The 22,840-nt window shown below is 42.0% G+C and overlaps 1 protein-coding gene across 1 annotated transcript in view; it reads left to right on the plus strand.

The window, feature by feature from the left end:
• The window catches only part of LOC122735176 (immunoglobulin gamma-1 heavy chain-like), a 61,755-nt gene extending 47,443 nt beyond the window's left edge, over nt 1–14,312 (plus strand). Inside the window, exons 3-7 of the mRNA XM_043976534.1 lie at nt 6,841–6,896; nt 7,548–7,901; nt 8,612–8,875; nt 9,247–9,300; nt 13,685–14,312. Of these exons, the coding sequence (XP_043832469.1) occupies nt 6,841–6,896; nt 7,548–7,901; nt 8,612–8,875; nt 9,247–9,300; nt 13,685–13,806 (850 nt within the window). The 3' untranslated portion in view covers nt 13,807–14,312. The remainder of the gene's footprint in view (nt 1–6,840; nt 6,897–7,547; nt 7,902–8,611; nt 8,876–9,246; nt 9,301–13,684) is intronic.
• The last annotated feature ends 8,528 nt before the right edge of the window (nt 14,313–22,840 follow it).

The following is a 22,840-nucleotide window of genomic DNA, read 5'->3' on the forward strand; positions in this document are numbered from 1 at the left end:
ATATCAACCTACATCCTCACGTAAATAATGTGAGATGTGACTGGGCAGCTAGGTGGCACAGTAGATAGAGACTGATGGTTCTGAAGTTGGGAGGACCTGAGTTCAAATCTAGCCTCAGACACTATCTGTGTGATCCTGGGCAAGTCACTTAACCCTGTTTACCTCAGTTTCCTAATCTGTCAAAATGTGCTGGAGAAAGAAATGGCAAACCACTCCAATATCTTTGCCAAAAGAAAAAACCCAAATGGGGTCACAGAGTTGGATACAACTGAAATACACCAATATGCAGACATTACTACTCAGTTACTGATATTTGAAAGATTGTTGTGATTAAGAAAGGTGTCCCAGAGCCAGAGATGGGCAAATGTTGTCCCAATTAAAAAAAAAGTGAGGGTGGTAGGTGGAGAAGAGAATAGAACATGAAAACCATAGGTCAGTGAACTTGCCTTTGATCCCTGGGACATTTCTAGACTATATTATGAATGAGAGTTTAGAAAAAGTAGTGATGGTCATAAATAACTATTGACAAATCATGAAGAATAGGAAATGTCAGGCTTACCTTCTTTTTTTGATGGCATTGGGGAGGTGGTAGATTAGGAGTGGGGATCAGAGTAGATATAGTTTACCTACAAAGTATTTGGCAAGGTATCTTGTATTATTCTTGTGGAAAAGCTGGAGAACTGTGAGCTAGATGATAATGTAACTAGATGAATTTAGAACTGTTTGAATTACTTGACTCAAAGAGTCCTTGTTGCTACTATTAGTGGTTCAATGTTAGCTTGGCAGGAAGTCTTGAACACAGTGCCTTGGGGATCTGTGCTTGGCCTTGTGCTGATTGCAAATTTTATCAGTGACTTGGATAAAGGTACAAATGATATGCATTTTAAATTCACAGCTGGCACAAAGCTGGGAGAGATAGCTAACATACTGGATGACATAGTCAAGATCAAAAGACCTTGATGACTATTGCATTAGGGTGAATTTACTAAAGAGTCATTTACTGGAGACAAAGCAATCAATTGGTCAATCAAGTGACAGTCATTTTAGTCCAAATAAGCTCAGGATTGAGACTATAAATCAGAGGATCTGAGGGTACAGAGTACACTGAATCACTGCTGAAGATCGAGGTCTATCTGGCCAGTGATCAAGATGATTTATGATTTTCCAAGGGTAATGGGAAAATACTTTATACATGTACTCAGACAATGCCTATCAATGAATTGCACATACTGCAGACTTGTTATGTAACCTCAACATGAGTTTAGATCTGCATTTGGTCTACAGTAGGCCCAGAGTGAAAAACAGAATTTTGAGAATTGGAAGTGATCTCCTGGACCATGTAGTTTAACCCACACCCAAGAGCTAGTCTATAATATATACAAGTGGTCATTCAACAGGCATTTATTAGGTACCAGTTATGTTCCAGGAGCTATGCTATGTGATAGGGGTAAGAAAGAAAGGAAAAACACAGATCTTCCTTTGAAGGAGTTCACATTTTAAAGGAGGAGACAACAAGCAAACAAATGTATACAAAAAAGATATATACAGGAATTACACAAAAATTAAGGGAGATTAGAAAAGACTTCTTGTAGAAGCTTAGATTTTAGTTGGGTCCTGAGGGAAGTCAGGAGACAGAGATGAGGAGAAATTGAATTCCAGGCATTGGGGACAGGCAATGAAAATTTCCAGAGTTGGGAGTGTCTATTTTGAGGAATAATAAGGAAACCAGTGTCATTGGAGTACAGAGTATGTGAGAGTAAGGTCTAAGAAGACTGGAAAGCTTAGGGAAATATGGGGCTTGCCTTAAAATTACAAGTAATATTTATCTAAAACCATCAGCAAGTAATATCTCTAATGAGGATAATCTAGAAGCTTTCCCAATATAATCAAGGGTAAAACAAGGATGCCCATTAACACCTCTATTATTTAATATTGTACTAGAAATGTTAGCCATAGCAATAAGAAAAGAAAAAAAAATTAAAGGAATTAGAATAGGCAACGAGGAAGCAAAACTATCACTCTTTGCAGATGACATAATGCTATACTTAGAAAATCTTAGACCACCAAGTAAAAAAAAAAAAGAACTACTTGAAATTATTAACAACTTAAGCAAAGTTGCAGGGTATAAAATAAACCCACATAAATCCCCAGCATTTTCATATATTACCAACAAAGTCCAGCACTAACAGACAGAAAGAAAACTTCCATTGAAAAGAATTGTAGACAATATAAAATTCTTTGGAATCTACCTGCCAAGACAAACCCAAGAACTGTGGGGGCCAAATTTAATATATGGAGAGTTAATTGGGTGGCTCACCAAAATATTGGGGTCCTGGAAATAATGAGGGACCTCTAGGTTCAAAGCTCCATCCCCTCTGAACTGCCTTTTTGGATATTTCTCCCAGACCAATAAGAAAGGAGCCAACAGCCTCTGTTCCACAAATGAATCAGATTTTATCAATGAGAATAAAGTAAAGAGCAAAGGTGAAATTCATAAAATCAAAGACAAGGGAATAGGGGAAAAGAAACACAGATAATCCTCCTAGCTCTAACCTAAGTCTATTCAAAGGAGCAGAGTTCATATTTGAACTCACCACCTGGGGCTTGTAGCTTCAATGTAAAGAACAGCTTATAGCCAGGCCTGAAGGATATGTCTACACCTGCTGCTGCTGCTCACACCACCAGGATGGAAGGTAATTCCAGAAGAGCCGCGAGCTACCCTCAGTGAGCATTTAATCTTACTCCCCCAAAAGGGGAAGTCCTTCAAAAACTGCCTATGGAGAGTGGTTTCTCCTTCTGACCTCAGCAGCATACGTCACTTCAGGGCAGGCCAGGTGTAGCCTCTCCCAATGAGTCAGTCAAATTCCAATAATCTTAGCACAGAACTATGAACACAACTATAAAACACTTCTCACACAAATAAAGTCAGATCTAAACAATTGGAAAAATATTAATTGTTCATGGGCAGTCTGAGCCAATATAATAATAATAACAACCCTACCTAAATTAATCTATTTATTTAGTGTCATACCAATCAAACTATGAAAAAAACTTTTATAGATCTAGAAAAAAACCCCAAAATGTGTCTGGAAGAACTAAAGCTTAAGGATATCAAGGTAATCAATGAAAAAATGCAAAAGAAGGTGATGTAGCCATCCCAGATCTCAAACCATATTATAAAGCAGTAATCACCAAAACAATCTGATACTGGCTAAGAAATAGAGTGATGGAATAAAATAGCTATGAATTACACTTTAGTAAATGACTATAGTAATTTAGTATATGATAAGCCCAAAGATCCAAGCTTTTGGAACAAAAAAATCATTATTTGAAAAATGCTGGGAATGTATGGCAGAAATTAGGTATAGATGAACATGTCATACTGTATACCAAAATAAGGTCAAAATGGGTACATGATTTACACATAAAGGTTGATACCATAAGCAAATTAAGAGCATGGAATGGATTATTTGTCAGATTTATGGAGAGGGGAAGAATTGAGGATAAAAGAAGACATAGAGAATATTACAACATGTAAACTATAGAATTTTGATTATATAAAGTTAAAAAAGCTTTTGCACAAACAAAACCAATGCAATCAAAATTATAAGGGAAGCAGAAAAATGGGAAAGTTTTTGTAACAAATATCTTTGATAAAGGCCTCCTTTCTCAAATATATATAGAACTGAGTCAAATGTATAAGAATACAAGTCATTTCCCAATTGATAAATGGTCAAAGGATATGAACAGGAAGTTTTCAGACAAAGAAATCAAAGTTATTTATAGTCATATGAAATAATATTCTAAATCACTATTGATCAGAGCAATTTAAATTAAAACAACTCTGGGGTACCACCTTATACCTATCAGAGTGGCAAATATGCCAGTAAAAGGAAAATGTTGGATGTTGGAGGGGATGTAGGAAAAGTGGGACACTAATGCATTGTTGGTGGAGTTGTGAACTGATCCAACCATTATGGAGAGCAATTTAAAACTATGTACAAAGGGCTATAAAACTGTGATCCAGCAATACCACTGCTAGGTTTATATTGCAAAGACATCCAAAAAAATCAGAAAAGTACCTATTTGTACATAAATATTTATAGCAACTCTTTTTGTGGTGACTAAGAATTGGAAATCAAAAGGATACCCATCAACAGGGGAATGGCTAAACAAGCTGTGGCACATGATTGTAATGGAATATTACTGTGCTTTAAAAATGACAAGCAGGATAATTTCAGAAAAACCTGGAAAGACTTTCATGAACTGATGTATAGTGAAGTGAATAGAACTGGGGAACATTATACAAAGTAACAGCAATATTGTTTGATGAAGAACTGTGAATGACTGCTATTCTTAGTAATATAATGATCCAAGACAATGCCAAAAGACTAGTGATGAAGCACAGTATCCACTTCCAGAGAAAGAATGGATATTGTTTTAACACAGACTAAAAGATGGTATTTTCACTTTCTTTCTTTTTTCCTTTTTTCTTCCTTCTTTCCTTCCTTCCCTTCTCTCTCTTTCTTTCATTTTTTCCTTTTATTCAAGTCTTCTTATACAAAATGACTAATATGGGAATGTTTTACGTAATTTCACATGTATAACCTATATCTGACTGCTTACCAAATCAGGGTGGGGGGGGGGAGGGAGGGAGGGATTGAATGTGGAACTCAAAACTGTAAATAAAAGTGTTTATTTAAAAAAAAGAAGAATGAAAGGCAAGGAGGGGTCAAATCATCCAGTGATTTCTCAAAGACCTCTCAGGAGGAAGAACCCATCAACACTTGAGGCAGCCCATTCCACTTTTGCATAGCTCTAATTGTTAGGATGGAGTAAAGAAGACTGACCCAGAAACTTCTAAGTTGTATGAGCTTGGATAAGTCACTTAATCTCTCTCAACCTCGGTTTCCTCATCTATAAAATGAGGTCACTTAACCTCACAGGATTGTTGTGAGGATCAAATGAGGTAATGTATGTAAAACCCACTGCAAACCTTAGAGTGCTATGTAAATGCTAGCTGTTAGTATTCTTGTTATTGTTATTATTATAACCATGCAGTTTTTCCTGATATCAATCTAATTTGCCTCTGACATTTCCACTCATTATCTCTATTTTCTGGAGCCACACAAAACAATTCTGGTTCCTTTTACATGATAATTTTTCAGATAGTTAAAGGAAGTTATTGTGTCCTCCCCGAGTCTTCTTTTTTTCCAAGTTAAGCATTCACAGTTCCTTCAAGCATTTTTCATATGTCCAGAGACCAAGGCTCTTCACTGTCTTGGGGGCCCTCCTCTGGACACTCTCCACCTTATCAATGTCCATTTTAAAGTGGGGGGGGGGTCCAAAACTGAGCACAAAACTCCAGATAAAGTCTGATGAGGGCTTTCACCTCCTCCTTCCTGGACTTCCTGGCCCACTTCCTGGCCCACTTAATGCCCACATTAGCTTTTTTGGCTGCTCCATTATTACTGTTGACTCCTATTGAGTTTGCAGTCCACTCAAACTTCCTGATCTTTTTCAGAGAATCTTCTGTCCAACAGTGTTTTCCTCTTCTCTTACTTGTGAAGTTGATTTTTTTCATACTCAAGTGTAAGACTTTACATTGACACCTATGGAATTTCATCTTAGTTTCAGCCCAATTCTTTAGCCTGTCAAAATCTTATTGGATTCTAACTCTATCATCTACCATATTAACTGTTCTTTCCAGCTTCTTATTATCTGCTAGTTTATTAAGCATGCCACCCATTCCTTTATTCAAATGTAGTCTCTGGCTCACTCCCTGAGAACTCACCAGGCTACATCTATAGTTCTGAGTTCCAGGGCACTGTAAGGATTTTTGTTTTTGGGGTGTGTGTGTGTGTGTGTGCGTGTGTGGTCATTGGCTTGAGTCCCCACTCATTATATCCTCCTCTTCCCTAACATTATGTACCAGTAATTAGCATCCAAGTTCCATTTAACACTTAAAATCAATGAGCTTTTATGAAAGGATATTTTCATTGAAGATATAGCAAGAATAGACATACAAACATTTCCTTCCCACATCTTAGGATACATTTTTGCTGAATTCCTACATAATATTGGTCTCACCAAGTTTATATCCGGATTATAGCCTAGCTGACTGATGAATCCCTTGTATCAGTTATCACTGCCTGGTCTAAGAAGCTGTATTGTCTCTTTGTAATCATCATTTACCTTTCTAGATATTCCCTGATTATCTTTCTAACTTAGTCTTTCATATTTAGATTGGGGGAGAAAAAGTGTGGAGCCACCCAAAGAATTGTCTCAACATTCATTCTGAAGTTTAGCAAAGACCCACTTTCCTCAAGAATTTGGCCTTCCTGGGATCCTGCCAAGGAAGGGATGGTGGCAGCATCCCTGAGCCTGCTATATCTGCCCTTGGCCAGAACCCAATATGGAGTCCACTACTTTTTTTAAGCAGCCCAATAATTTTGTTGAGATAGGGAACTATAAGAGGGGAAATTCCCTTGACTGATGCAGATCAAATACACTCTGAAACTTAGTCTTGGAGTTTCCTGAGACATTGAAGAGTTAAATGACTTGCCCATGGTCATACAGTCAGTTCATGCTGGAGTCAGACTTAAAACCAGGTCTTGGTCTTCTGACTTCAAGGCTATGCTACTGTATCATGTAACCTCTTAAAGTCCCTTGTTTTACTGGTGCTTCATGACATTGGTGGGTTCCCAGGAGCCTGGGAACAAGTGTCCCTCCCACTCACTTCCTAGATCCTCTTGTTGTCTTCATAACCCACTTCCTGTCATCTTGTGTTCCCCTTGCCCTTCCCAAGAATGACAGTTTAGGTTTCTTCCTGTGGCACAGTGAGCTAGCTCAATGGGAAAATTTTGGTCCTGGAACAGAAGTGACTGTGCTCTCACGTAAGTTTCCATGTTCCTATCAGGGGTGGGGGAAAATGGGCAGAGGATCCTTTTCCATTGAACCCTAAAAAAGCTACAGGATTGTGGGAGGAATCTTAGACTGGGTTGATGACTCCAGTCATCCTTTACCTAAGTCTGTGGTGATGAGTCAGTTCCTACAGCCAACCCTGTCTCCTAATGCTAGGATGTCCCAAACTCACTACTCCAGGAACTCCCAACCATAGCCATTCCCCAAACCTTTGAATTCCAAACCTAAGGACCCAAAGGTATTGAATTTTACCTCTTCTGATTCTAGGCACTTCACCTTCCAATCCCAAGAAATCCCCCGAACCTGACAGACTGATGGATCCCGGGAGCTCCCTGCCCCTAACCCCAGAAATAGCCCTAATCCCTGAAACCCCCTGAACTTTGTCAAGGACTATGCTTGCCTTTTCTTATAGCTATGGGACTCATGTCCCCCATTTCACTCCCTATGATATATCTAAAGAAAAATAGACCCTGAGTTTGAATCTAAAGTGCTGGGGAAGGGGAGAAGAGTCTAGGGCAGAATGGCTTTGAGGGGACTTAAAGATTCATGATCTTCTCTCCTAGGAGGAAGGATGGATTACTTGTCCCTACTTACTCTGCCCCCATCACTCTTTGTCTGTACAGGAGATGAGACACAGCTGAAAGAGTCAGGGGGAGGCCTGCATCTGGCTGGAAGGACCCTGAGCCTCAAGTGCCAAGTGTCTGGCTTTCAGTTGAATACAAGCAGACTAGGCTGGTCCCTTTGGGCCCCTGGACATGCCCCATTGTGGTTGATCAGCCTTGACAACCCACTTTCAGAAACTAGAGAGGGCCACATCATCTCCTCTAGGGAGGACACCAGCAGCCAGATTGTTCTCCAGATTAAGAACCTCAGCCTTGGAGACTCTGGCAAATATCATTGTGCGAGGAAGGTGGGTGATGGAGTTGACACAGACAAGCTGGTCTTTGGTCCTGGGACAGATGTGACAGTAGAACCAGGTGAGTGCCTCCTCTGACCCAACCCTAAGGAAATGGATCATGTTAAGTGTGGGCCTGGCCCCAGGTCATAAAGAAAATCAGTGCTGGTGCCCAGAGCAGAACAAAGATCCTTCATTTCCCAGACCCTTCTCTACTACAGTGTGCTATGTGAACATGCACAGTTAGCACACCCTCTCTAAGTGTAACTCCTGGGGATGGACTGTTATAGGTTATTTAAGGACTTTGAGTTCCCACCCTAATATGGCTAATGGACTGGGGACACCCATGAAGCCCAGAGACCTATCAGCCCCAGTGGAAGCCAGGAGTGGGGGGAGATGGGAGGGAGAAAAGGGGCTGTGATCTGGGGGCAGCCTAACATGTGATATGGGGATATGAGAGCCAGCCTTGGGCTGGGGCCAGGGAGCTGGGCTAAGGTCTATTTTTTACAGTTATTTGGTCACATGAACTCAATTCCCACATATGGGGTTCAGGTGAGAGAGGGGTGGGAAACAAGGTTGAGGTCTGTTGTTCACAGTTACATGGTTTCATATGTTTGCTCCCCACACAAGGGGCCAGGCCAGGGCTGAGAGGGGGCCAGGAAGTGGGTGAGGTTTGCTTTTCACAGTTATTTGGTCACATATGTGCTTTCCCACAACTGGGTCTGGGTTACAGGCTGGAAGCATACCCAGTAGGGCCCATCTGAGTGACAGGAAGCCATGGTTTGATTGCAGGACCTCGGGCCCCTTTGTCACCCAGCGTGTTCCTGGTGAGGAGTCAGGATGCTGTGGCCTGTCTGGTCAGTGACTTCTTCCCCAAGGAACTCCATGTATCTCTGGCCTCTCCTAGGGCCTCAGTCTCAGCCCAGGCCCTCACTGTGGCTCCCACAGCCCATGGCACCTACAGTGCCATCCAGATTGGCAGGGTTGGTGAGAATGACTCAGTAACCTGCTCAGTGCAGCACCTTGGGAAAGAGACCCTTGTGTCCTACCAGCCAGGTATGAGCAGCCCCTGCCTGGGGATGGTGAGGGGTACCAAGAAGGGGCATCTTGTGCTTTGGAACTGTTTTTCAGATCAATGAGGGACAGAAAGAGAGGCAGGAACAAGAATTTGGGGTAAATGTTGTAGAGAGAAGAGGAGATGCCTGTTAGGGGTGCTTGAGTAGAAAGGTTTATTCCAGACCAATGTTTCCTGACTTGGAATGGGGGGAGGAATCCATAAATAGGGGATGAGATTCCTGGGATAGATGAGGGGAAGCCTGGATGATGAAAGGTGTTTTGAACTATAGAGGGAAGTCCTAGGCTGGGAAGGAAACTCTTGGGTTCACTGAATCCCAAGGCTGTGCCTGATTATATCTTTCTGCCTTCAGACACTGGGATCACCCCTCAGCTGGAACCATCATTCCAAGACAAGGAACTCACAGGTGGGTTAAAGGTGAAAGGGCAGAGATAATGAGATTGGGAGTAAGCAACATGATCAGAAGGGAGACAATTCTACCAATCTGACAGTCTCCATATTTCCCAGTCTGATAATGGGATAGCCCAGAGTTCCTCATGGCCATGACCAACACAGAGCATGATACAAACAGCAATGGTATGTGATAGTTCGAGGCTCAGACATATGCAGAAGGGCTCGGTATGACTAATGACTCAGGGATTGGAGGGAGTGCTGGCTTTGAACTTCAGAGTGTGTAGAGATCCCAAATTCAGGGAACATGCCAGTCCAGAGCTCAGGGTGAGGAGGAGCTCCTTCCTATTCTCCCTGGCCTTCTCAGCTGCTCTTCTTCCCTGGAAGGTTCCCACCTTCTCCCTTCTCTGGTCAATGTTTGAGTCTCAGTGGAGGAAATCTTAAAGCTGAATTAACTTCATTCACTGTAGATTTATACTATAGCATCTCACCTAGGGCCTCCCCTCAAATTTATATTTATCCAACTCTTTTTTTCATCAACATAGTGGATGGAGAGGGGACCTTCAGGTTAGGAATACATGGGTTTAAATCCCACCTGTACCATATACTGGCTGTGTGCCCCATGGCATATTATTGCTCTAGGCTACTCTTGAATATGATAATTAGCAGAGAAAGTACCAATCTGAATTGGTGGAGGGAGTTACCTCACCCAGGATTTCCCTCTACCAATAAAATAAGTCTAATCTGGGGGGCAGCTAGGTGGCGCAGTGGATAGAGCAACGGCCCTGGATTCAGGACTACCTGAGTTCAAATCCGGCCTCAGACACTTAACACTTACTAGCTGTGTGACCCTGGGCAAGTCACTTAACCCCAATTGCCTCACTAAAAAAAAAAAGTCTAATCCCCGTCTCTATCTTTATTCCCTATAGTAACAGTTCTAAGCCTCCTCTTCTTCTCTACCTCTTTGGCAACCCACATCTCCCACAGGTTTGGAAGACATCTTGGCATTCTCCTTCTCTAAGGAGACTGATGCCGTCTTATGTGAGCAATCTCTCTCTTGGTCCTCCATCTCATGCACATGCATTTTCAGCTTCAGCATCTACTCCTACCCTGTGACCAAAGAATAATATTTGCCAACATGTATTCTGAACTTTAAGGTCTACAGATCACTTTACATACACCATCTCATTTGAGCCTCAAAAGTGCCCTGTGAAGGAGGTACCAGAGCTATTGCCTCCTCCCACCTCTTGTAAATGAGGAAGCTGAGTTTCAGAAAGATATAGTGATTTGTCCATCATTACACAGTTATTAAGAAGGGAAACTCAGTGAATAGAGCACACTGGGTCTACAATCAGGAAAACCTGAGTTCAAATCTAGTCTCAGACACTTCCTAGCTGTGTGACCTTGGGCAAGTCACTTATCCTCTGTTTGACAAAATAGATCCACTAGGGAAGGAAATGGCAAACCACTGTGCTATCCTTGCCAAGAAAATGCTAAATGAGGCCATGCAGGGTTGATCACAGCTGGAATGACTGAACAGCACCACCACCAACACACAGGCTCTTCATTTCAAGAAAGTAATTTTGGTGGTTGTTGAGAATAAGCTTGAGTGGTAAAAAACCTGAGGCATGGAGACCCAACTTGAAAGCTTAATAAAATAGGTCTTGTACTCTTTCTAATTCATCACACATGAGGAATCCCTGGTGTAGTCTCTGCCATTGATCCCATCTCCTCCTGCCTCCTCCAGGGCCTTGATCCATCTCCAATGTCTCCATTACTCCTAGTTCCTTCCCTCTGATGATAAACGTTGTTCTTTTCAAACCCATTACCTAATTTCCCACAACCCACTTCTATGGCAACTCTCTTCTCCCCCTCACTGCTAAAATTCTAGGGGTTGTCATAATTAATTCTCTGGTCACTTTCTCCCCAGGCCCTTCACATGTATCTTTCACATTCTACCTCTCTACACAGTGAATTCTTCCAGTGATTTTCTAACCATCAAATCCAGAGGCCTTTTTCAGTCTCCATTCTCCTTAGACCACTCTGCAACTTTTTATACACATTATCACCTCTGACTGAATACCTTCCCCCCACCCCCACTGTCCTCCAGAGACACTCTATTATCTTTACTTTTCACTCCCCTTTCTAACTGCTATTTGTCTATCTTCCTCTCTGTACCCTCCTTAGTGTGGATACCCCTTAGTGTCCAGTCCTGCACTTTCTTCTCTTCCTTTGACTCTCTTTCCTTTGTCAATCTCATTTACTTCTTAGGTTTCACTACCAAGTCTCTTTCTCTCTTTTTTTTCAGGGCAATGAGGGTTAAGTGATTTGCCTGGGGTCACACAGCTAGTAAGTGTCAAGTGTCTGAGGCTGGATTTGAACTCAGATCCTCCTGAATCCAGGGCTGGTGCTTTATCCATTGTGCCACCTAGCTGCCCTCACTACCAAGTCTCAGTTGGTAACTCACAGCTCTCTTATGAGTCTCAATACCACATCTTCAAATGCCTTCAGAACATGCCTATGTAGATAGACCACTGGTTCCTCAAATTTAATGTGTTTATTTTTTCTTCCTATATTTGACAACATTTCCCCTTGTTCTGCTATTATTCAGTTCACCCCTTCTCCCATGTTGTATACTTGGGGTGATTGTTGATTTTTCAGTCTTATATCCAATTAGTCACCAAGTTCTGCCAATTCTGCTTCTACAATATATTTTACTCCTGTTTGTGCCTCTTTATTCTTATTGCCATCTTCCTATTAATGGTCCTCATTATCCAGGATTGTTAAGATATTCCCCTGATATGTCTTCCCATCTCTGCTTTTCCATTCACATCACAATACAACTACCAGAATAATTAGCCATAGATGTATTGAAGATTTTATAAATATATACATATATATTTATATACACACATATATGTCTATATATATAAAATCTATATCTATGATATATACTATATCTATCTATCTATCTATCTATATATAGTCATTTCACTTCTCTGTTCAGAAATCATTAGTGGCTTCCTTTGTTCTCCCATATAGTCTTAACTCTGTTGTTTGGCATTCACATCTCCTATTTGATGACTCCCTGATCTCATTTTACTCTCCTTCATGTACTCTAAGCTTCCATCAGTCTGTCCTATTGATAGCCCACTGAATGTACCATGTCCTTGTTTGCTTCCTTGAATTTTCTCAGGTTTTCCATATGTCTTCGATAACCTCTCAATGTCCCCCTCTTGGTTTGTTGAATTCATGCTCATCCTTTTGAGTCAAACTCAAATTCTACCTTGTCCATTAATCCTTCTTTGAAGCCCCTATTCCAGTGACCTCCTCCCTCAGACTTCATATAGCAGTTTGCTTTCCACCTTTCTAATGTACTTGTGTAATACTGTATATGATAGTTATCTGTGTTTCTGCCTTATGCTCCTTCTAGACTGTCAGCTTTGTAAAGGCAGCTACTATGTATCATCAAAACATTATATCTCTCCCAGCACCTAACATAGTACTTGGTGTACATTTTTTTTTTTCAGGGCAATGGGGGTTAAGTGACTTGCCCAGGGTCACACAGCTAGTAAGTGTCAAGTGTCTGAGGTTGAATTTGAACTCAGGTCCTCCTGAATCCAGGGCTGGTGCTTTATCCACTGCGCCACCTGGCTGCCCCCTGGTGTACATTTTAATAAATGCGAGTTCAACAAAGAGATGAATGAAATAATGAAGAAATGAAGAAAGCCAGGATTCAGAACCTGTGATATCTTCCTAGGGGCTGAGAAGAATAAGTCAAATTTTTGAGTATGTGATAGTCTCAAGTTCAGGATGTGTAATAATCCAGGAATTAGAATTCATGATAAAAAGGTTGCAGTAACTCATGTTCAGGATTTGTGATAGCCCAGGACAAAAGGTTGGAATAATGAAGTGGCCAAAGTATTTGATAGCTTTAGGCTCAGTGTGTGATATCTTAGTGCTTAGTACCTAGGATAAGCCATTATTTAAGGTATGATTTTCCTTGGGCTCAGATTCTGAAACGTCTCTTGCTTCAGTACATTTGCTATCTTATAAAAACAAATGTTGAAAACTATCTCTACATGTAATTGGAAAATAATAAAATACTTTTATAATAAAAAAGCACAAGACAAAAACTAAGCATATGTATAATGAAAAAAAACAAAAACCATTTACAGCATGTGGAATGGCATGCTGGGACAAAGTGCATGAATATGTAGCATGTTTGTAATATTCCCTTCTCTAGAGACAGCTCACAACATGGACTTATTTTCCTTAGACAGTAAGGAATATAGTTGAGGGAGGACTTCCATGGGGGAGGGGTCTTAATTTCCATCACTGATTTCTCATTAAGCCCAGAGATACCTTTCTCCCTTAACCCTGACCTTTGTCTTTTACAGCAGGGGAACCAGGACCTGAGCAAGAGAACCAGGTGTTCCTCAAACTTCTGGGCTTGAGACTACTATTGATAAAGACCATGGCTATCAACACCCTGTTCACCACCATGACCTTGATCTTCTGATCTTCCTCCCATGAAGTTATCCCATTAATCCATGTCTACTTATCATTCCCTCATACTTCAATTGCCCTGTCCTCTCCAACCCCCATGCATATTCAACCTCTTTTTTTTATCAGCCTCCTCTCTGGATCTCCCCCCCCACCCCTGCCCCGCCCAAAGACATAATCTCATTCCTATTCCCCTACGCTTTTTCTAGTCTCCTCTCTGCCTTTGTCTCTTTTGTTCCCTTGTTTCCTCTCTTGTCTATAATATCCCTTCTGTGGGTAGAAAAGGGAAATGAAGAGAAGGAAACAAGCTGCTTCTAGATGAGTTTGGCCTGTGACTCCCTGATCTTTACTTCTCCAGCTGCTTGGGAAACAAAGTTCTGGGAACCACTATTTGGACTCTGTCATGACCATGTGAGCCCCAGAGTGAGCCCAGTGACTGCAGTTGCATTCATTCCTCCCTGACATTCAGAATAGCCAATTCGGGCAGCTAGGTGGCGCAGTAGATAGAGCACTGGCCTTGGATTCAGGAGGACCTGAGTTCAAATCCAGCCTCAGACACTTGACACTTACTAGCTGTGTGACCCTGGGCAAGTCACTTAACCCCAATTGCCTCACAAAAAACAAAAAACAAAAAACAGAATAGCCAATCCTCTGTGTCTGTGTCTCCTGAAATAATGAGGGCATTTCTTTCTTTGGGTGTTGGGATATGGACATGGGAGTAGGAGATGGGGAGGACAGGTCTTCACAGCCCATGTTTCCATAACTTTGGCAGCAGCAACAGTTCCCACTACTATCTTTTTCCTACATGAGGCTTATTTTTTGGGGGGCGGGGTACACACAAGGTTGCAACTCCAGGTCATTTTCATGGGATTATGGCCATGTGGGCTGTTTGGAGTCAATAAGTGCCATGTACAATGACAGAAGGTTGGGGACTTTTAGGGGAGAAAATCAACCTCATCATCTTCCAGTGCCTACTTTCTCTTACTATGACCCTGGGGAGGCCACCATCCTTCATTCTTATAGTTGAGGGAGGACTTCCATGGGGGAGGGGTCTTAATTTCCATCAGCCTGGATGTGGGTCAAATGTAAGGAGGGACATTCTGGTGTGAGATCTCTTTGAGCCCCTAATGCTGTCTATGTCCTAGCCCTCTCCCCAAGGCTATTCCTTGGGGTAAGGGATTTAAGCATACTTCAGGATACAACCTAGAGCTTAGACTTCCTGTGAGATGCAGATGAATCTAATCTGAGTCCTCTGTACCCTCAAAGACCAAATGTTAGTGTTGTGTCAACCATTGTCGCCCTGGTGAGAGGTGAAAATGGAAGGAGGGCTCAGGGAATACACACTCCTAGAAGGAATCAAGGAGGCAGAAGGGGTCTAGGAAGGGAGAAACCCAAGTGGGAGACAAGGATGGATGGTCAAAAATGGGAATGGATCCCTCAGGGTGTGGGAGAAGGAGTTGAGCTTAGCTTCAGATAGTGACACTCCCTTGGAAGGAAAGAAATAAGCATTTATTGAATACTATGTACCATACCAAGCTGTGGAGATATGAATACAAGCAAGGAAGAAAGACACTGCCATCCCTGAAGGAATGAGAAGACAACACATAAAAGGGAGTGAAAAGGGGGAAAGGGAAAGGATGAAGACATTCAAGGACACGGTTTTGAAGTATGGAAGCCAGGAATGGTTCTGAGAGGAGAATAAAGACCAGCCTGAGTCCCTCCACAAAATGGAAGCTCTAGGAGGAATTCACCAATGGAAAAAGAGGGTGGGCCCTACAGAGGCATATTTCAGGTTGAAAAGACTGCAGCACCTAAGGCTGGTTTAGGGTGAGGAGGCCCCAGGTGCTGAAGGAAGTTCCAGAATGAGACAGTGTTGGGGTTGTGGTTTGGAAGAGCAGAAGCCAGAAGCCAAGAATAGACCCCTTGGTCGCAGTGTGAGAAAAACCCCCCACATATGTTTTTTAAAAAAATTTTTGTGGGGCATTGAGGGTTAAGTGACTTGCCCAAAGCCACACAGCTAGTGTCAAGTGTCTGAGGCTGGATTTGAACTCAGGTCCTCCTGAATCCAAGGCCAGTGCTTTATCCACTGAGCCACCTAGCTGCCCCTGAAAACCCCACATATGAACAAAGGAATGTTCAGGGATTCGATTTATTGAGATGATGCCTGAGGGGTTTGGTTCTAATATTGACACACCATCTTCCCCAAGCTCCCATCAAAGAAATCAATCAAATACAGCTCATGAGGGGTGAAGCCCACAAAACTTTGGTCTGAGTATCAGACTACTAACCACATAATGAAGGTACCATGCTGCACTGCTGGGCATGAGGTGCTGCAAGTGACAATGAGGGTGGGGAATGAGATGCTGGGGCCATGCACATGCCAGCATCTTCTTTGTTCATGCTTCCTCCTTGTGTTCTGAGCCTACTTAACCTCCCCCCTCCATTCCCCATGTCATTCATTCATAGGCCTGTGCAGTAAAAGGTTTTTCTCAGGATCCCTGGTCCAGATAAGCTGAGGCCCACATTCCTTCCCCCATCAAACCCAGTTCTTCCTGTGTACATTCCCTGCCTAATCTGCCTTGTGGGGAGGAAAATGACCTTCCCCTGATTATTGGTGCTTGTGGCAATTCAGGAGTTCAGTTAGGTAATTAGAGAGCAGGCAGGAGGCAGCTTGCTGGAACCCAAAATAAATGCTGACTTGGCCCAGGTCTTTGGGTAAGCCATTAGGGAGAGACTTCATGCAGAGTATATAAAGGCCACTCTAACTACTCTTGCTCAGTTTCTCAGCTCTGAAGGAATAGTGATAATGATAATCAATATTCACTAGCATCTATATGCCAGGCTCTCTGCTAAGCTCATTACAATTAAAACCTGGGAGTTAGGCGCTATTATCCTTATTTTACAGATGAGGAAGCTAAGGCAAATAGATGTCAAGTGACTTGTCCAGAGTCACCCAGGGTTTGAGATCATGTTTGAATTCAGGGCTTCCTGACTCCTGGCTCTATCCACAGTTACCATTTGTCCCAAGTCCTGTACTCTCTGTTTCTACCTGGGACCAACCAGTACTTTGTCCTGGTACTGCTGCTTGAGTATGATATCCTTAGCATCTTATTACAGCAACCACTTGCTTTCATGCTCAGACTCCAAGAGTGCCTGGTAAGATCCTTGCTTGAAACCATTGTCAGAGTTGGTAGGATCATGTGCAATAGCCAGGAGGAAGGCTCAGAAAGAGCAGGACATGACTTGTTCCCCCACCCCAGAATCTAAAATGGCTAAATATGGCCCCTGGTGTCTGGTCACACAAGAACTATGGGACCTGTGAGATAAATCCCATCTTGGGATTGTAAAGGAGGCCCCACTGAGCCAGAAGATGACAGATGGATGAATAAAGAGAGGAACTTAAAGGGACTGAATAGTGGAAGAGGGACTGTCTCCTGATTATTCTTACTATAATAAAGAAGCTAGAAAGGAAATAGTCTGACTTTGCTAGGATATAAAGGAGGAAAAGGTGACAGGAGCTGCCTGTTGTCTGGGAGATCCACCCTCACCCCCTTCCTGAAGTTGAGTCTACTAGAGCTGAGTTTGGGGAGCCATAGGATTTGAAAGGTAAGACTGATAGACAATGTGTGTTGGTTGGGTAGTCAGACAATGGTAGGGCCCCCTGGAAACTCAAATCCATCGTCCACTCTGCTGTCAACATGATTTTCATCAAGTATGTGCCTGACACTGACTTTCCTACCTCCCAACTCTACAAATGCCAGTGGCTTCTTCTCATCTTCCAGGCTCAGATGCAAAATTTTCCTTTTAGCATTTAAAGCCCTTCACAATCTGACCACTTCCTACCTTTCTAGTCTTTTTTACCTTACCCCCATAAATGTATTCTATGATCCAGACTCAATAGTCTTCACACACTCCACCCCACCTCCCTACTGGCTATCCCCTATGTGTGGAATGCTTTCTTTCTTTTTTCTTTTCTTTTCTTTCTTTTTTTCTTTTTTTTTGGGTGAGGCAATTGGGGTTAAGTGACTTGTCCAGGGTCACCTAGCTAGTAAGTGTCAAGTGTCTGAGGCCGGATTTGAACTCAGGTCCTCCTGAGTCCAGGGCCAGTGCTCTACCCACCGCCACTCTATCCATCTAGCTGCCCTGGAATGCTTTCTTTCCTAGTCTTCCACAGCCTTCTTCTTCTTTTTTTTTTTAATTTTTTTTTTTTTTTTTGGTGAGGCAATTGGGGTTAAGTGACTTGCCCCAGGGTCACACAGCTAGTGTCAAGTGTCTGAGGCCAGATCTGAACTTAGGTCCTCTTGAATCCAGGGCCAGTGCTCTATCCACTGCACCACCTAGCTGCCCCTCCACAGCCTTCTTTAAGAACAAATCCCACTTTCCCCTACAGGCCTTTTTTTATCCTCCCCACCTCCTCCCTCTATAGCATATGCCTTCTTTCTGAAATTACTTTCCATTTTCATTGTATACAACAAAGTTATTGTATGTTGTCTTTTCCATTAGAATGTGAGCTCCTTGAGGGCAGGGACTGTATTTTGTCCTTTCCCTGTATCCTTGGGGCTTAGCATAGTCTCAGGCTTATAGTGAATGATTAATAACTGCTTTTTGACTGACTAAATGGAAATTCCCCCAAAATACCCTCCTTTGGAGGATTGGGTGCTCCATTTTATAGTTTGGGTACAGACCTTTCATAATTACTTTTCCTCAAGAGAAGGGGAAGAAGCCCACCTAGTTATTACCATTAATCTAGCTCGGTGAGGTGGGTTAGGTACCAGTCTAAGTGTCAAAGTCAGTGCAATATTCTTCCAAGGAATTGGGTTACAAACACTCTCCCTTCAGTGATCTTGGGAGATGATTTTCAGATGGGTTCTTTGGCCATCGGACAATGGTGCTTGTCAAGTTAACCTTACTGACTTGAGTTGAAGCACTTGAGAGTCCTGACCACTAACCCCTTGATGCCATTGTAGGTCCATCTCATTACCTAAGTGGGACCCCAGAAAAGGGGATGCTATCCTATTGCATGGGTAGATAGGTCACTGCAGGTGCAATGGCTGCCAAAGGGGACTTCCTTCAGGAATCTAAACCAGGAGTGAACTGATTTCCTGATGTGGGCTGCCTTCCTAAAACAATTTTTGAAAGCAACCAACAACCCTAGATATCCTCACTGGTATGGCTGAAATTCTCTAGAGCATCCTGCCTGGGGAATCCATTTGCCTCTAATCATAGCTGCCCCTGGGGAGAATCAGGACCTGGTACTGGTGAATCTAAGGAACTTAGCTCAGGCAGATTTACAGCCTCAAGCCTTAAAGATGACAACCTGGGACAAAAGGACCGTCTTGTGAAGCAATGAATGAAAAAAGGTCTTGTCCCAGTGGGAGCTATAGATTTGGCTATTAAAACCTGAACATTTTAAGGAGAAGCCAAGTACACTGGACAGAGTACTGGGCCCAGAGACAGACCTGAGCTCAAATCCTACCTCTCCAGGTTGTCAAGAAGATCAAATGAAATCATATTTGTAAAGTACTTAGCTAAGTTCCTAGCACATAGGAATAATACTTTTTGCCCTCCTTCTGAAGGAAGAAATGAATGGCAAGACATTTAGCACATTGGAATGGAGATTCTAATGACTCAGGACAGGAGGAGAAGGGACCAAGTCCTCCTACTCCCCCCCTCCCCATACCTCTTTATCCACACTTAAAGAACTTGAGGGAGGAGTATAGTCTACAGGGCAGTCCCTCAATTTGGCCAGACCTCGATCCTACCATTCCTATCAGGAGGCCTAATGCCAGGGTAGTGCTGAAATTGGGTGGGGGCATGGAAAACAAATGTTCTCTGGACTATTTCATACAGGATCATAAATTACAATTATCCTGGGAGAGCTAAATCAAGGCATGGAGGAGGGTGGTGGTATAGGATTCCCATATATTCAGGATAATTTGTAGGAGTGACTACTTTGGTAATTACAGCCAGCACTCATATGATAGTTAGACACTGGCCATTTATCTGAGCACTGGTGGTAGTGGGCTACCAACCTGAATTGATTATTACATCATCATCACCACCACCACCACAATCATCATTATCATCTAGTACTTTAAGGTTTACAAAGCATTTTTTAGGGTTATACTATTTCATATGATCCCCACATATATTATTTCATATGATACATAAGTATATATACCCTGTGAGATAAGTGCTATTACTATTCCCATTTTACAAATGAGGAAGTGGGCTGAAAAAGTTTAAGTGACTTGCCCAATGTCAGACATCTAGTAAGTGTCTAAAGGCAGGATTAGAACTCGTTTTCCTAATTCCAATTCTAGCATCCTATTCTCTGTGCCTCCTAGGTGCTAAACAATAGAAATAACTAGGAAACTGTTTCTGTTAAGGAGGCAGGTAGAAAACCGCTTACTAGTTAGTTGGTCCAAGTAAGTAGAACTTAGGCAGGAGACACTGGTTTTGCCAACCCCTATACAAGTCATAAACACAAAACAATACTATGTCTTGGGAAGAGTAAAGGAATTAATGAGGTGAAATAAGCTGGGATCTTGGTATATACCAATTCTTTTATTTTTATTTATTTATTTATTTTGTTGGGGGCAATGAGGGTTAGTGACTTGCCCAGGGTCACACAGCTAGTAAGTGTCAAATGTCTGAGGCTGGATTTGAACTCAGGTCCTCCTGAATCCAGGGCCAGTGCTTTATCCACTGTGCTACCTAGCTGCCCCCTATACCAATTCTTTTAACAGCCTGAGGGAGAAGGTAGATAACTTGTAGTATCTCACTATGGAACTAAGCAAGGCATTGTCCATAATTTTTGCATTTCTGACTTGAGAGGGTGTAGCCCAAATTTTTAGAGAATGATATGAGGCTAATGAACAAATGTTTTCTCTGTACTTGTCTTTCTGGGAACATCTCTGCACTAAATGGGGGACAGGGAGGGGAGTATATCTGAAATACCTATACTTTAGAGATACTTTCATATGAGTGGATGTCTCTGCAAGCCACTAGGTGGCACTCTAATATTGAATAGACACCAACAGGTCCTAGCTGTTCCCATATCTGTATCCACCTTTTTTTCCTATTGTCTTCCCAGATTTGTATCTAACCTATGGGTATGCTTAAATGTCCATCATTTTCATAATTTGTAACTCATTTTTGCTGCATCTTATTTGGCTCTTTGTTTATTTTTCAATATTTAGTGTTAACCCAGTTGGACTATTTAATCCACATCTAGGTTAAATATGTTTACTAAAACAAATAGAAAGAGATACTACATAATTTAAGAAAGAGAGACTCTAAAGGGCAGTCCCAGACAAATTCCCTGCCCCACTTCTCTGCTCTGCCTTTTGCTGTCTCTCTTCATTAGCAGACATCAGACTCAAAGACCATAATGATAGGTGGTCTCTTAGCTCATACATTCACCTCCCTCCATCTCCTGATCCTGTGATCTCCTAAAAATTCCTGTCCTTAATAGTTGAAGTGACTGCTTATTGACAATTTGGCCTAGTTGGCTTTCTTCTGGCCACCAATATGACTATTGACAGCTTAGATTACTGGAAGTATGAGAGAATAAAGGCCCCAAAGAGAGAGGTGCTTCATCCCACTAGAATTCCCACTGGAGCGTGAGACCTTTCTAGATCCTAGAAGAAAGATGCTTTATGTTAATTTTCCTTGTGGTTATTCAGATCCACACTTCTGCTTCCTTTTGGGGCCTAACAATTAAGAAATCATAGAAGAAACATATCAGATATTCACACTGGGCAGCTGTTGTAGCATGTGATTTACAAGCATAGTGAATAGCTTAATTTCATGGAATGTGAGCTCACTATGCATGTTCTAGACAGAGAGTTGTCTAGTTTGTCCAGAATATAGTATATGAGTAGAGGAGTAATATAAGCCAAGATTGGACAGGGAAAAGGGGCAAAATGGTATAAAATTGTTAAGAGTCTTGAATGCTAGGCAAGGGTATTTGAATGGTACTCGACAGATAAGTGGAAGTCCTGAATATTTTTGAATGGAAAGGTGACATGACCAGATCTATGCCCAAAGGAGATTATTCTGACAGTAACAGGAATGGTAGATTAGAAGAAAGGTGGAAAGACTATTGCAACAGTCTTAGTCATTGATAATGAGGGCCTAAATCAGGATGTTGACAGTGTGAGTAGAGTGGAAGAAAGGGATATGAGAGATATGGTGGAAATAGATGTGGTAATTACTCAAATAAGAGGAATGAAAAAGAGGGAAGAGTCAATGATACCTACAAGGTCACAAATTTGGGAGAATCAATGAATGGTGTTTCCGTAAGGAAGAGGTTCAGGAGGAAAGATAATGAATTTAATTTTAGACTTAAGGAAGATGTCAGGCAGTGATATTTAGCATGGAAGGGACAGAGAAGAGGGTGGAGGTGGGAAGATCTGTTAGGAGGTTATTTCAGTAGTCCACAAAAGTGGCAATGTTGGGTCAATTCAATTGAGTTCAACAAATAGGTGTTAAACACTTTGTTGGCTACCGAATCTGCAATTGCTTAAGTACTTACTATGCCAGTGCACTGTGATGGGCAGACAAAAAGGATTTTTTAAAAAACAATCCTTCCCTCAAGGTGCTTCCATTCTACTGAGTTAATACTAGGGTGGTGGAAGTAGAACTAGAAAATGGGGTATACATGAGGGATGCTGTAGAGGTAGAACTCACAGGATTTGGCAAATGATAGGATACAAGTAGCAGAGGAGAAAAGAGCATCAAAGTTAACACTAAAGTATCAAGCATGGGATACTAAATGAATGGTGGTAACTGGGGATATAATTGCAATAGCAAAGTCAAAAGGATAGGCAGGTATTGATCATGTGAATCATAAAGTACTGTGGACATTTGAGATACTCATTCTTTTTTTTCTCAGGGCAATGGGGGTTAAGTGATTTGCCCAGGGTCACATAGCTAGTAAGTGTCAAGTATCTGAGGTTGGATTTGAACTCATGTCCTCCTGAATCCAAGGCCAGTGCTTTATCCACTATGCCACCTAGCTGCCCCCGAGATACTCTTATTCTTAA

This window comes from Dromiciops gliroides, chromosome 1, assembly GCF_019393635.1.
Source record: "Dromiciops gliroides isolate mDroGli1 chromosome 1, mDroGli1.pri, whole genome shotgun sequence".
Taxonomy (NCBI): domain Eukaryota; kingdom Metazoa; phylum Chordata; class Mammalia; order Microbiotheria; family Microbiotheriidae; genus Dromiciops; species Dromiciops gliroides.